General features: G+C 47.5%; 1 protein-coding gene across 2 annotated transcripts in view; it reads right to left on the reverse strand.

The window, feature by feature from the left end:
- Positions 1 to 228: 228 nt before the first annotated feature.
- St3gal2 (ST3 beta-galactoside alpha-2,3-sialyltransferase 2) overlaps positions 229 to 15,317 on the reverse strand; it is a 54,187-nt gene continuing 39,098 nt past the window's right edge. For both annotated transcript variants that reach the window (XM_052167002.1, XM_052167001.1), the window contains exons 3-7: positions 14,459 to 14,652; positions 8,351 to 8,530; positions 5,447 to 5,492; positions 4,922 to 5,041; positions 229 to 4,296 (exon numbers count right to left, since the gene is read on the reverse strand). In XM_052167002.1, coding sequence (XP_052022962.1) covers positions 4,123 to 4,296; positions 4,922 to 5,041; positions 5,447 to 5,492; positions 8,351 to 8,530; positions 14,459 to 14,652 — 714 coding nt within the window. In that variant the 3' untranslated portion in view covers positions 229 to 4,122. The remainder of the gene's footprint in view (positions 4,297 to 4,921; positions 5,042 to 5,446; positions 5,493 to 8,350; positions 8,531 to 14,458; positions 14,653 to 15,317) is intronic.

Raw genomic sequence — 15,317 nt, forward strand, 5'->3', positions numbered from 1 at the left:
CCAGCCTGTATATTACCGATTTTTAAAACTTAGCCAGTCTAGGAGCTGGAGAGATGGCTCAAGTCACTACCCTTTAAAGGACCTTTGAGTCCCAGCACCCATTGTGTTAGGTGGTTCACAACTACCTATTCCAGTTTCAGAGGAATCCGATGCCCCTGCTCTCTTTGGGCACCTTGCAGTCATGTGTACCCCACTCCCAGAGACATGAATTACCTTTAATCCCAGCACTGATGGTGGCAAGACCTCTTTATTTCCGGAACATCCAGAGCTACATTAAGAGAATGTGGCTCCAAAACAGAACTAGAGTCATTTTTATGTTCATCTAGATCTTAGGATGGCTGGTGTATCGGTGCTCACCTGTGAACCTAGACAGTGGAGCCCAGAATTCAGAGAAAGGAAAAAGAAAACATGTTTAGACGCTCTTTTGGATCTGAAATATTTTGGGTTCCACAGAAAGGTGAATGTAGGCTAGAGTTTCAGCCTTGGATGAGTGTGTGTGTGTCCCTGTGTGGTGTGTGCAGGCATTTGAGGGCTGTGGGGAAGTTTCAAAGAAAGGGAAAAGGAGTGAGGGCACAAAACTAGGTGGAACAATAGCTACCGCCTGCAACTCACCTAAATGTTCACTGAAAATGAAGAACTTATATCTTAAAAACAAGGCAGAAAGGGCTGGAGAGACAGCTCAACAGCTGACACCAGTTGTTGCTCTTCCAGAGGATCCAGAGTCAATTCCCAGACTCTCATGGCAGCCCAGAACTGTAACTCTGGCTTCAGGGGACCTGACTCATGCAGGCAAAACACCAACGCATATAAAGTTAAAAAAGGAGTGGGTAGCCGGGCGGTGGTGGCGCACGCCTGTAATCCCAGCACTCTGGGAGGCAGAGGCAGGCCGATTTCTGAGTTCGAGGCCAGCCTGGTCTACAGAGTGAGTTCCAGGACAGCCAGGGCTATACAGAGAAACCCTGTCTCGAAAAAAACAAATCCAAAAAAACAATACAAACAAAAACAACAAAACAAAAGGAGTGGGCAGATAGTGGGGTAGTGGTAGCACACTCCAGCACTTTCAAAACAGGCGGACAGATCTCTGGGTTTGAGGCCAGCCTAGTCTGCAAAGAGAAATCCTGTCTCAAAAAAGCAAACCACAAGGCAGATAGTCTGTGGACTAAGAATGGAGCAAAAGTGGCTCATCCCTGGCCATAGCAAAGTCCACCCAGCGACCCTCATGGCGTCCTGATAGATTGGTTCTGTCTATGAACATAAAACTAATGCTGCCCTCTACACTGGTCTCCTATTTTAACAGAATAGACTTGCTCCAGTCTCAGAAGCCATCACAGAAGAGTTAAACCACCAGAGGGCAAAACCCCATGGACCAGGTTATCACCTGTAAAGTGTCTGGTGTCTGTTAGTTTTTTGTGAAATAGCAAATCCCTTCGAACTCAGGAGGCAGAACTGATGGATTCCTAAGGAATTTGAGACCAGTCTGGTCTGCAGAGCATAGGTACAAGACAGCCCTGCTCTCAGAAAAATCAAAGCAAGTTTGGTATACCTCCTCACCCTCCCTAAGACTGAAGAATGAGTCACAACACCTGGGGTGGGGGAAGTAATCTATCTGGACAGTGATGATGCACACCTGTGATCCCATCACTTGGGAGGCAGAGGCAGGAGGATTTCTGAGTTCCAGGCCAGCCTGGTCTGTAGTATGAGTTCTAGGACAGCCAGGGCAATACAATAAAAGACAAAAAAAAACAAAACAAAACAAACAAAAAAAAAAAGCTACTACCCACGGGGTTTTTAAATTTAGTTCTGAAATCCAGGTGACACCTATTTTAGTGAGTGGTTTAAGGTGCAGGCTCAATGTCCCCACCCCAAACCCCATTTTCCAGTTACCCTACTGAAATTTATTTAAGCCTTTATCCTTAGTGATAGGCAAAGCTCAGAGAGGCACTGTGCCCCCAGCAGCTCTCCCAGGGAACTGTTCCTTTGCATAGCACCATGTACTGGCAACACGCTGTGGGCCACATATAGTATGGTTGGGCTAAACAGAAAACTGTCAGAACTCCAGAGAACTCAGCAGAGTCGCAGGGAAAGGACTGCTTTATAGGTGCTGAGATGAGCCAACACAAGCCCGAAGTAAAGCCCTGTGTTTACAAAAGGCCATTTCAGGGAACCCAGAAATTCTTCCCAAGTCATTACCCTTTTAGAGGAATCCATAGAGGGGACAGCGAATTAGTTTTTGCTCCCCCTTTTCTCCTTGTAGCCCAGGTTAGCTTTAAAGTTACCATATAGCTGAGGCTAGCCTTTAACTTATTTTCCTGCCTCAGCCTCCCAACTGCTAGGATTAAAGGCACATGCCACCATGCCTGGCATAATAAATTGATTTTTTTTTAACCATAATACTCAGAGTCCTTTGGGGGGACGTCAGAGAACAGGGCTCATGAACTAGGCTCCGTAAGAGGCTATCAGAACTGCTCTGTTCTCCCAAACGTCCTCACCTCGGCACAAACACCTAGGATGGTACAGTGCAGAACAGATGAGTGACTCTATGGGCTTTGTTCTTTTTAATTCAGGAAAAGAAACAGAGGGAAGAATTGAATGTTTAACTCTAGAAGAAAAAGATATGGGTGCTGAGACCTACCTTTTCTAGAATGGGGATTCATGGTTTAAACAAAACAAAGGGAAGAAAAATAAATTATTCTTCTCAATACTGTTTGGCATAATTGCATTGCTTTTCCACTGTTCATCACAGCAGCTTCTTGAGACAGCGGAGATGAGACAGGCAAGAACTGGTACCGTGACTCTGCACGATGCTTAGAGCCCTGAGAGGGTCTGCTACAGCCCAGCTCAGCATACCCTTTTCCTCCACGCGTGCTTTTGAAACTGGGAAGGAACAGACTCAAGCAAAGTTCTCCATGTATTAGTTTTTAGGGGTACTTGTTGCCTCATCCCAAACCTCTTAACACTCTCCCGTATGTGTGACTGTCTCCTAACCAGGAGGCTGCTCGGTAATGTCAACTCATTAAGAATGGGGAATATTTATGTGGATACTGCAGGGAAGTGTTTTCTTGGGCCTGAGACATCCACTGAAGCCCTTTCTCCCAATGAACCTCAACTGTGACCTGGGTCAAGCAAGTAGCTTCCAGTTGTAACCCGATTCTTGACTCACCAGCCTTTTAGAAGCTGGAAAGTAGGTTAGAACAGGCGGGTAAGCAGGGTAAAGGTGCGGACAGGAGGAGCCATGCATGGCAGCCACCAATCCGCTCCTCCTCCCCAGCAAAGCGCCGAGCCGTCTGCAAGGCCCGCAAAGAATTGTCAAGCAATCTTGGTTGGCCAGCCATCCCCAGCAGCTTGAGGGTAACTAAAGCATGAGTCCAAAGCAAATCCTATCCCCAACAAGAGGCTGCCTGCTCCTCTTTGGGGTGACAATGAAAGAAAACGGTACATGCTCAGGGCTCTCCTTTCCAGCCAACTGTCCAACCGTTTTGCTCTCGCCTTAGGGCTAAAGACATGGGCCATGTGTGAGTGCAAAACCAGCAGAGGTCTCATTTTGTCTCCAAATCAACAAGTGAGCTGGAGAGGAGGCCCAGGACCTAAAGACAGACGCTGAGAAGGTGGTGGGGACAGGAGTGAGGGCACGCGTGAGAGAAGCACCTTGCATGTGACCCGGTGGAGCGTCCTACCCGTTCCTGACACTAGTGAGGCCCTGGGGAGGTCAGCCCAATTGAGGGGTGAATTCAACCCCCTGCTAGCTGGTGAGCCACGGAATGCCCTGGAGAGTGGGAGAGTGTCTCACCGGAACCACTTTTCTTTGGCGGGCTTCACTCACCCATCAGACCTAAGCTGGAAATGAGCAGTTCAAGGCGCCCCTGCCCAGCCTCTTAAAAAGCAGATAAATCCTCATCCAAAGCAGGTTTAGGGGAGGGGGTCTAGGCCCGCCGCCTCCCAAGGCCATGATTGGTGGAGACGGGGGCGCCGGAAGTTCTCCTTGAGTTGCTTGATTGGCTAAGAAAGAAGCTCCTCCCAACTGCAGCACTGATTGGTTGCTGGGGACAGCGCAGTCTGATTGGTGGGCGGCAACCCGCACTTGCCGACCTCGAAGTAACTGGTTCTGTAGGCGCCCGGGGCTGCTCAGTTCCCTCGGTAGACCTCGATCTTGCTGGCCTTGGCCAGCATGTCAATGATGTGGGCTTCGAAGTCGGCGTCATGCACGCCAGTCTTCCGGAACTCGCCCGCGTACCGGTTGTTCTCCCAGTAGTGGTGCCAGTTGCCTCGACTGTCGGCCCCGAAACCATACACATTCACCTGTGAGGAGGGTGGCACAGGGGTCACTGGGAGTCGGGGGACCATGGTGGGGGACACCCAGGCCTGGCATAAGGACACTGACCCAGAGGGAACTGCTGCCTCATCTGTCTCTTGCTCATTTGTGTTTTGTTTTTCCACTACAGGGTCTTATGTGGCCCAGGGTTGGCCTCAAATGATCCTCCTGTCTCAGACTCTCCATATCTGATTATAGGTGCCACCATGACCCTGCTATAAATGTGCCTTTTTTTTTTTTTTGAATTTGTTTTTTTCGAGACAGGGCTTCTCTGTATAGCCCTGGCTGTCCTGGAACTCACTTGGTAGGTAGACCAGGCTGGCCTTGAACTCAGAAATTCGCCTGCCTCTGCCTCCCAGAGTGCTGGGATTACAGGCGAAATTTGCCTTTTTAATGAAGTAGTTTTTGTTAGTAAAATTTAAAATGTAACAAAAATGGGAAATGTAAATAAAATATATTGTTTATAGGAATAACAGGTGAAAAAAACCTAATCCACATGGTTTCTGTTTACAAAAACTACTTCCCCGGAACCACAGCTAAGATGGGGAAAGGGCTGTTTCCTCTGTTTATGGGTTCTCCTAATTCCGCTCTAGACTGGCACCAACTGCCTACCTCATCACACACGTGTAGTGCAAAGAAGAGCACCAGCATTCCTGTGGAAGGGTAGCGGCCATGGTGCTCCGTCCACCTGTCATGGATGTACTTGAAGAAGGCTGGGTTGTAAATCTGGACCTGCAAGGAGAGTAAGAGGCACATGAAGGGCTTGGAGGTCTGGGGATTTAGGCCAGGCTCTGAATAGCTTCTAGCAGTTCCTTGGGAATGCTGCTCAAGGGTTTTCCTAGGTTCCTGTCCTCAGGGCAGGGGTCAGGCAGACCAGCAGATGCAGATCCCACCCCCTACCCCCCAAATCAGGGTTTTTCTGTGTAGCTCTGGCCATTCTGAAACTCACTCTGTAGACCAGGCTTGCTTCAAACTCAGAGATCCACCTGCCTCTGCCTCCCGACTGCTGGGATTAAAGATGTGCAATACCAACGCCTGGTCCACAGACGCAGATTTTGATGGTCTTGGCATAGCTTGAGTAAGCCAGCATAATTTCCATGGTGGTGAGGGTCAAAAGACAGGGAGTAGGGAACTTACCTTCTCTTTGTCCACTCGAAGGAAGGACTTCACTGGGGCATAGGTGCTGCAGGAACATAGGAAAAAAAACAAAAAACAAAAAAACCCTTTCAGATGGCTCCCAGATGGGAACACATCTGCTCCTTATGACCAAATAGTGACACCCTCACACTTTCTAGATTCATCTATTCCCAGTGCATGTTCCCCACTGCAGGGCCTTGATCAGAACCCGTAAGTGGCTTTCAGGATAAAAGTGGGATACTTTAGTCAAGCCCAGGGACTTCCAGTCTCTCCCTTTCTTCCCTAAGCTGTCTGCTGGGGAACTCAGCATTTGGATTGGCTGATCTCAAACTCACCATGTGCTGCTTATTATTTTGGGGTGGGGGGAAGAGGGTTTTGAGACAGGGTTTCTCTGTGTAGCCCTGGCTGTCCTGGAACTCACTCTGTAGACCAGGCTGGCTTTGAACTCAGAAATCCACCTGCCTCTGCCTCCCAAGTGCTGGGATTAAAGGCGTGTGCCACCATCACCCAGCACCTACTTTTTATATCAACCTGACACAAGCTAGCAGCATCTGAGAGGAGAGGACCTCAATTGAGAAGAACCCTTCATAAGACCCAGCTGTAAAGGCATTTTCTTAGTTAGTGATTGACGGGAGGAGCCATCCCTGGGCTGGTGGTCCTGGCTTCTATAAGAAAGTAGGCTGAGCAAGGAATAAGGAGAAAGCCGGCACTAAACCACCTTTGGCCTTCTTATTATCTTTAAAAAAGATTTAGGTTTATTTTTAATGTGTATGCCTACACATATGTGCCTAATATATTCAAGTCCCTGGGTTTGATCCCCAACACCACAAATAAAGTAATATATAGTGTCATAGGACTAGAGAAAAAAATGGTGACCACAGCCAATAAATAAAAACAATCCATATTACAAATAGAAAAACAAAGTATGGTGTGCTCAGAACAATGACAGAGAACATTCAGTCTCCGGGGAAGACTGAAGACACTTCAGGGCAAGTGTCATGGATGAGCAGAAAGTCACGCAGACAATGGCACACAAGTGGGCAGGAGCAGTGGCAGGCGGTGTCATGTGTGATGGATACAGTTTCTTTTTTGTGATAGTGCACGTTTTGGATGAACATCAACCTTATTGAACTTAATACATCAACAAGGATTAAAATCGTGGTTTTTATAATATTTAACCACATATAAAAAAGTACAAGGTTAGGGGGCTGAAGAGATGGTTCAGTGGTTAAGAGCACTGACTGCTCTCCCAAAGGTTCTCCAAAATTCAAATCCCAGCAACCACATGGTGGCTCACAACCATCCATAATGAGATCCGATGCCCTCTTCTGGTGTGTCTGAAGACAGCTACAGTGTACTTACATATACTAATAAATAAATCTTTTTTAAAAAGAAGCCAGAGTAGACCATGCGGTTGTTTAGGGCTGGGGACAGGGTAAGACAGCTGGGTTATTGGGGCATTACTAGATCAAAGACCTTTATAACATGAAGATTCTCATGTTTACAGCATTCTGAATTCTTCAAAATATTACTGGCCTGTACATTTTCAAAGTTTTTATTACATCTATTTATTAGTGTGCTGGGGTGCACACGTGCCCACAGCATGCATGTCAGGGGACAACTTCCAAGAATGGCGTCTCTCCTTCTACCACGTGGGTTCTGGGGGACTGAACTCAAGTGACATCATCACACTGCTTCTGACTTCCTCAGGCACCGGGCACACAGTTATACATCTAAAATAAATACATTTTATTTATTTTTTCTTTGTTTTTTAAGATTTGGTCAGTTGGTATGGTGGCATATCCCTGTATCCAAGAATTGTAGAGGTGAAGGCAGGAGAATGACCTCAAAGCCAGCCGTGACTACACGAGACCCTGTCTCAAGAAACACACACACACACACACACACACACACACACATATACACGTGCGCTAAACAAACAAACTAATAAAACAGAAAAGGCTGGGGAGATGGTTCCGTGGTTAAAAGCAATCAGATTTGGTTCCCAGCACCCACATGGTAGCTCACAACCACCTATAACTCCAGTTCCTGAGAACCTGATGGTCTCTTCCAACCCCCTTGGGCTCCTGCACACATCTGGTGCACATATATACACTCAGTCACATACACATACATAAATACATATTTTTTAAAAATGTAAGCCAACAAAACCTGATAAACCTTCAGTAATCGAGGCCTTGTGACACAGACCTGTAATCCCAGCTAATGGGGATGCTGCGGCATGAGGATCACAAGATCAAGGCCTGCTTCAGCTGCAGAGAAAGCTTAAGGCCAGTTTTAGCAGCTTATCAAGAGCTTGTCTCAGACATTAAAAGCAACAACAACAATAAGTAGAAAAAGCAACCAGGGCTGGAGAGATGGCTCAGAGGTTAAGAGCACTGACCACTCTTCCAGAGGTCCTGAGTTCAGTTCCCAGCAACCACATGGTAGATCACAACCATCTGTAATGGGATCTGATGCCCTGTTCTGGTGTGTCTGAAGAGAACAATGGTGTACTTATATATAAATTACATGCATAAATCTTAAACCAAACCAAAACAGAAAATGAACAATAATGAACCCTCAGTGAAATGAACTGTCTAGGGTTCTCAGTTGTGATAGAATTACGATCTCAAAGACTGTTACCAGAGGGAAAAAAACCCCACAGCCCAGAGCCACCTCCTCAAGAGTCCAGTCCAAACTGGGCAACTATGGTTTTGCCACTAGTACACCGAAGCTACACCACATAGGAAGAGACACAGAATGAGCTATGCCCTCAGCTAAGCCACCATTTTGAGCCCCTACATCTCACTAATTCAATTAGAGAATAGTTTGAACTCAGAGACAAGCCCCCCCATGGAAACCCTGGCACCCGTGTGCTACTCGACCAGCGAAGGGGCTCACAATCGGATCTGTCCTGTGGAGAGGGCGCTGGCAATCCACATCAGGTCCAGGGCCTTGAAGGGCACCAACACAAAGCTGACATTGGCAGGCAGGTTCTTGGCACTCTCCGGGTACATGAAATGGTGAGTTGTTCGGCTGCCAACATCCTTCTCAAAGCCCACAGTCGGTGCCTGATTCATCCTGGGGGGGGGGGGAGGTATGAGAAGGAACTGCCATGAAAAGAGGTGTGTGGGTTTAGAAGATCACTTGGCACTCACCAAATATAAAAAAGGAAGCTGGACATGATGGCTAATGTCCATAGTTCTAGCATTCAAGAAACTGAGGCAAGAGGATTGCCACACATTTGAGGCCATCCTGAGCTATAGTGTAACCAGAATGGAGTAAGTTTTACCTGTTGGTAACAAACCCAGCTCTATTCAGTGAAACATCCTAAGGAAACATCCTAAGGGGAAAAGTCCCCACCCCCCCCAATGCCTTTTTACGACAGGATCTCACACAGACCAGACTGGCCTTACATTTGCTGTGAACCAAAAGTTGGCCTTGAATTCCTGACCTTCTGTTTCCACCTCCCAAGTGCTGGGATTCCAGAGAAGTGCCCCTCCCCTCCCCCTACATCAAGGCAAGCCTCCCATTTTGGTAAGCATCTTACACACAGGCTCTAAGCACCACAAGCCTGGTGGTCTTGTTTCCTGCTGTTCACGAGGGCATTTCTGTCCCCCGGGGATGGAGCATCTAGCAGCGTCATTTCTACCACAGTAGGGTGACCAGAAGCTCTGGTCCTCAGGGTGGCACGGGGACCCGGGAGGGAGGGACAGTCTCCATGAGCCTCCCTAGCTTTCAGACCAGCTCTATGAAGAAACTACAAACATCCCCTGTCAGGGTGGCCGGCACCATTCTCTGGGTTGGGTGTAGGCTTCCTACGCCACAGAGCACCTCTGCTCTTTCCTTCTGCTCCTCTCTCAGTAGCAGAAATGTCAGAGGAGGCAGGGAAACATCTCAGTTGCCCGGAGATGGAAAAGCCATGAAGAATTTGGCTGGTGATGCTGTGCTGCGCAGAAGCTGGAATCCAGATTTATGCTTATGAGGACCTAAACAGCAAACTTTATCTTTGACAGGGCTTCTCTTTGTGACCCTGGCTGTCCCAGAACTCACTCTGTAGACCAGGCTGTCCTCTCACTCGTAGATCTGCCTGCCTCTGCCTCTGGAGTGCTGGGATTAAAGGTGTGTGCCACCACCACCACCACCACCACCACCACCACCACCACCACCACCACCACCACTGGATACCAGAGAAAGACCAAGCCCTGAAGATCAAAGAGCTGTGACTTATCTAATTTTAGGAAAAAAGGTTTGAAAGAAGACTATTTGGGAGGAGGAAGCAGACAACTGGGAGGGAAGAGGAACAAGCGGAGTCAATGATCAAAACTAATTATATACATATATGAAAATATTGGAATGAAACCCACCGTTTTGTGGAATGGGGGAAGGGAAAGAGTATGGTTACCCCAGGCTGGCTCCTACAGGCCCCCTTGCCAGCTTTCTCCACTGATCAGCCAATTTACTCAGAGTCAAGAAGTGTTCCATCCTAAGTGAGGTAACCCAATCACAAAAGAATACACATGGAATGCAATCTCTGATAAGTGGATATTAATTAGCCCAGAAGCCCTGAATACCCAAGGCACAAATTGTGTAACAAATGACTCCCATGAAGAAGTATGGAGAGGGTCCTGATCCTGGAAACGATTGATCTAGCATTGGAAGGGAATACAAGGACAGAGAAAAAGGAGGGAGGTGATTGGAGAGGGGATGGAGAGAAGAAGGTTTATGGGACATATGGGGAGGGGAGATCCGGGAAAGGGGAAATCATTTGGAATGTAAACAAAGAATATAGAAAATAAAAATATTAAAAAAAAATAAAAAGAAGTGTTCCCTTGGACCTGGCTGGTCGGCTTCCTTCTCCTCTGCTACCCGCTTCGGGCCCCAGACAGCAGGGGGCTGGGCATGAAGGTCTAAAATAAAGTCCAAGCTGATGTCTCATGGCCTTCACAGGAACAGGGAGGAATGTGGTATTCTTTTGGAGATTCTGACTCATTCTAGATAAGCCTAGTCCTGGAGAGGGGCCAGAAGATGACATAGATCTCTGGGACATAGAGCCACACATTCCAGAAATCTATCTGCTCCCTGCTGCCCTCAGCAGCCGAAGAAAAGCTGGGCAGGGTGGGTCACGCTTTACTGGGGCACGGCGTCTGGCTGCCTCATCCCTTCCCTTGTGCTTCCATCATGCCTTCTGTCACCTGACAATGCCAGGAGCCGGGTGTATCTGCTGCCTAGAGAAGGCAAGAAGCATTCAACTCCAGTTGGGCCATCAGCTGACAGACCAGAAAATGTACAAGGGGAGCCAGCTCGAGTTGGGAGGATGGAGCTGAATGTCACTGCTCTCTCCCTAATTCTGGGATAAAAGGCTTCCTTTCTGGTTCCAGATCAAGAGAGATCTGCAAGCAGCCACCAGTACTGCCATCCAGCTCTTCATATAGACCACAGACATCCATCTGGGTCACTCCTTCTACAAAGCAGTTCTAGGGACCACTCCAAACACTGTATCTTGATCCTGCCTCGAGTGAAGGAGAGCCTGTGGGTGTGTCTATAGCCAGGACATCCACATGTCAGAAGAAATCACAGCTTTTGGGCTGCAGGCTTTGACCCCTGAGGTTTCCCAGCCATCACTGAGGAACCAGATGATAGAGTTGGCCAGAGAAGCAGGTTTCGGGCATCGGAGCTTCCTTGGGCTTTCAAAGTGTCCCTGAACTGAAGGGAAGCAACGGGAGCCTTGGCCCCTAATCTTGGCCACCTTCTGCCAGTAGACAGAGTCCTTGCACCAGCTTCTAGCTTCCTTCCCTTTAGTGCCAGGAACTGGAAGATGAGGATAGTCCAGGCGGCTCTGGAGTTCTGGGTGGAACTCAGTATTCTATTTCAACATCCATCACCGTTTCTCATCTCAAGGAAGATCTTGCAAAAAAAATACGAAAAGCCTCAAGAGATAAATTGCTGTGTTGGTGTTGCTATGGAGACAGCAACGGTTTCTACAACAAAGGCCTTCTGCCTCCTGGGAAATCTGGTCTTTTTGCACTACCCATGCTAAATGATGTTTAGCAAAAATCTGGCATTTTCAGTATTTTATTTACTCATTCATGCGCGAGCGCACGTGTGTGTGTGTGTGTGTGTGTGTGTGTGTGTGTGTGTGTGTATTGACGATGGGAATCTTCTCTTGATCGCCCTTTACTTCCGTGTGTGTGTGTGTGTGTGTGCGTGTGCGTGCGTGCGTGCGTGTGTGTGTGTGTGTGTGTGTGTGTGTCTGCGTGCATTTTTGATGGGGAATCTTCTCTTGATTGTCCTTTACTTCTTTGTGCATGCTTGTTTGTTTATTGGTGCCCATATGCCATGGGGCATGTGGAGGTCAGAAGACAGAGTCTGGGTGTCAGGCCTCACCTTTCTACCTGAGACAGGGTCTCCTTACCACTGTGTTGGCTAGGGTAATGGGCACTCAGACTTCTGAAGAATGTCCTGTCTCTCCCTCTCAGCTCCCTATAGGGGAACACTGGAATCAAGAGATTTATTTATTTATTTTATGTATATGAGCACACTGTTTCTGTCTTCATACACACCAGAAGAGGGCATCAGATCCCATTACTGATGGTTGAGCCATCAAGTGGTTGTTGGGAATTGAACTCAGAACCTCTGGAAGAACAATCCGTGCCTTTAACCGCTGAGCCATCTCTCCAGCCCCAGCATCTGACTTTTATATAGGCTTTGAGATTTCAAACGCAGGTATTCAAGGATGCTCTACAAGTGAGTTTATCTACTGGGCCACTTCCCCAACTCCCACCTCATTATTTAAGATGGGGTTTTCTCCCTGAACCGAGACTTACAGTTTTGGCTAGACTCGCTGACCAGTAAGCCTCCAGGATCCACCAATCTCCATACCATCAGCACTGGGGTAGGTGGATGCTGGGATCCAGGTGCATGCTGGGATCCAGGTGCATGCTGGGATCCAGGTGCATGCTACAATGCCCAGCTTTTACATGGGTGCACTTATACCTGCATTCTGGTTCTCCCTAACCCTCTTTACTTATTTTTGAGAAAAGGAGGGCCTCATGTATTCCAGGTTAGCTTTGAATTTACTAGGAAACTGAAGATGAACTTGAGCTTCTTAGCCTCTATACTGGTGTTAGCCTCTATGCTGCTACGCTGGGGGATCAAACCCAGAGCCCTGACATCCCGGGCGAGCATTCTACCAACTGTACAGTATCCTCAGTATGAGGTTTGGGTTTTTTTTTTTTTTTTTTTTTTTTTTTTTTTTGTAATTTTGAGACAGGGTATCACTTTGTAGCCATGGCTGGTTTCAAACTCAGAGATTCACGGATTTCTGCATGCTAAATGTTAGGATTTAAGGTATGGGCTATTGTGCCTAGCATTGAGGTTTTTTGTTTGTTTGTTTGTTTGTTTGTTTTGTTATTTTTTGTTGTTGTTGTTTCTTGAGACAGGATTTCTCTATGTAACAGAGCCCTGGTGTTTTGGACTGGCTTTGTAGACCAGGCTTGCTTTGGATTTAGAGAGAGCCATTTGCCCCTGCCTCCCAAGTGCTGGAATTAAAGGCATGCACCACCATGCCCTGCTTTGAGATTTTTTTCTAAGCCAGAAGCTTACTAAGGCAACGCAGGCCGGCCTTGGCCTTGGGATATTTCAGTCTCAATTTGCAGGAGCTAAGATTCAAATGCTACCACACCCACCTGCTCCGTTTTGAAAAGAAGATGATTTAGTGTACCACAAGAGCAGTAGAATGAACAGTAACAAGAACACCTCCTGCCACCAGGAGTTCAAGGCCAGCCTGGTCTATAGAGTGAGTTCCAAGACAGCCAGGGCTACACAGAGAAACCCTGCCTTGGGAAAACAAACAAACAAACAAACAAACATACAAACAAATACTTTCTGCTAGTAACATTTTTTAAAATATTTATTATTTTAAATTATATGTAGTTTAAATTATGTATACATATTCATACATTATATATGTGTGTGTATATATATAAACACACACACACACACACATACACACACACTCACACGGGGGTAGGTGTGCGCATGTGAGTACAGATGCCCATAGAAGCCAGAGGAGTCAGATCCCCTGGTGCTGGAGTTATTGGCAGGTGTGAGTCATGTGACAGGAATTGACCGTGGATCCTCTGTGAGAGCAGTTTATATTCTTATTTACTGAGTCATCTCTCCAGTCCCCTACACAGTGACTTTATTAAGGTTCTTCTAACACCAAACAGAGAGATAGGAGTATGCCACTGACCCTGCTGTGTGCGGTGTTCAGGATTGACCCCAGGGTTGCATGCCAGGCAACCTTTAAAAAAGATTTATTTATTTTTTTGGTGGGCAATGGTGGCACACGTCTTAACTTGTGAGGTGGAGGTAGGTAAACCTCTGAGTTTGAAGTTACCTTAATCTACAGAGTGAATTCCAGAACAGCCAAGGCTACACAGAGGGAAGAAAACGTATTTTGTATGTATAAGTGTTTTTCCTGCACATATGTATATGTAACAACTACGTCAGAAGAATTAGATCCCCTAGAACCAGAGTCAGATGACTTTAGTGGCCACGTGGATGTTGGGAACCAGATTCCAGTCCAGTGTGCAAGGACAGCAAACACTTTTAACCACCGAGGCACCTCTCCCGCTCCCGAAGTGTATATTTTGAACACTTACTCCAAACCGAACCTTGAATACCTGGGCAGAGAGACCAAGACTGTAAACTGAAGCCTCACTCACTGGGCACACTGGGCAACTGGTACTTGTATCCAAGCAGGAAAGTTCAAAGAAGACTGGCAAGATGGTTCAGTGGATAAAAGAGCTTGCCACCAAACCTGAAAATCTGAGTTTAGTTCGTACGATCCAAGTGGTAGAAGGACTCCTACAAATGTCCTCTGATATCCTGAAAACTAAATAATGTTAAAACCAAACCAAACCGAACCAAACAAACAAAACCCAGAGACAAGGATGCTTTGCGCACTGTCCTCCCTGTCCCCCTGCCTGTTCCATGCGAGCTCACCTCATGATAAAATTGTGGTTGTCCACTTCTTGCCCATAGCCAGAGCCCCGGAGGTTGCCCGAGTTCCCGACCACAGCACAGCGCAGGCACTGCTGGGGGTCCCGGAAGCGGTAGGGATTCTCGCCAGGCACGATCTGGAACAACTTCTCCAGCACTTCCTTGGTGTTGTGTGACTTGAATTGGGGTTGCAGCATCTGGGCAGGGAAGATGGCTGTGAAGAGGGAGAAACTCTCGCCCCTTCAAACCTCCCCTCCAGCCAGAGCCACACAGACCTCCATGCACAGGCAGTCTGGGAATTCCTTCCCTGAGCACTAACGAACTTCTCTCTTCATAGTAGCAAAGTCTTGACCCTCAGTCAGTCTTACGGAGAGACCAGTACCGGGTACCCTGCCTGTCATGAGTTGCCCCTCCACTGCTCCAGAGAGGCTTAGGATGGGGTTCAGGGTGGGGGTGTCCACGTGCTATCTGAGGCATTTTGGAGGGGCTTATGGTGCTGGGCCATAAAGCAGAGTAATGCACTTCAGGAAGCTTTGCAATCTGTCTCCAGGGGTCCACCTGCGGCACTTGTCTATAGTCGCTCTGAACCTCTGGGGAGTGCAGGGAATTCTTTCAAAGCCAGATGGCTGGAAGAAAACTGGTTTCCTCTGCCCCTCATCAAGAGCTGGAATTCAAACTGCTAATAATCAACAAAGACTCCAAGTCGATCAGGTTAGCCTTGAACTCCTAGTCCTTGGGTTTCTGCCTCCTAAGTACTATGTTTTGTTAGAGACGGAGTTTTAGCATGTAGTCCAGGCTGGTTTTGAGATTTCTATGTAACACTGGTTGGCCCTGAACATAGTGTTCCTCTTGCCTCAGTCTC

Source organism: Apodemus sylvaticus, chromosome 21, assembly GCF_947179515.1.
Source record: "Apodemus sylvaticus chromosome 21, mApoSyl1.1, whole genome shotgun sequence".
Lineage (NCBI taxonomy): Eukaryota > Metazoa > Chordata > Mammalia > Rodentia > Muridae > Apodemus > Apodemus sylvaticus.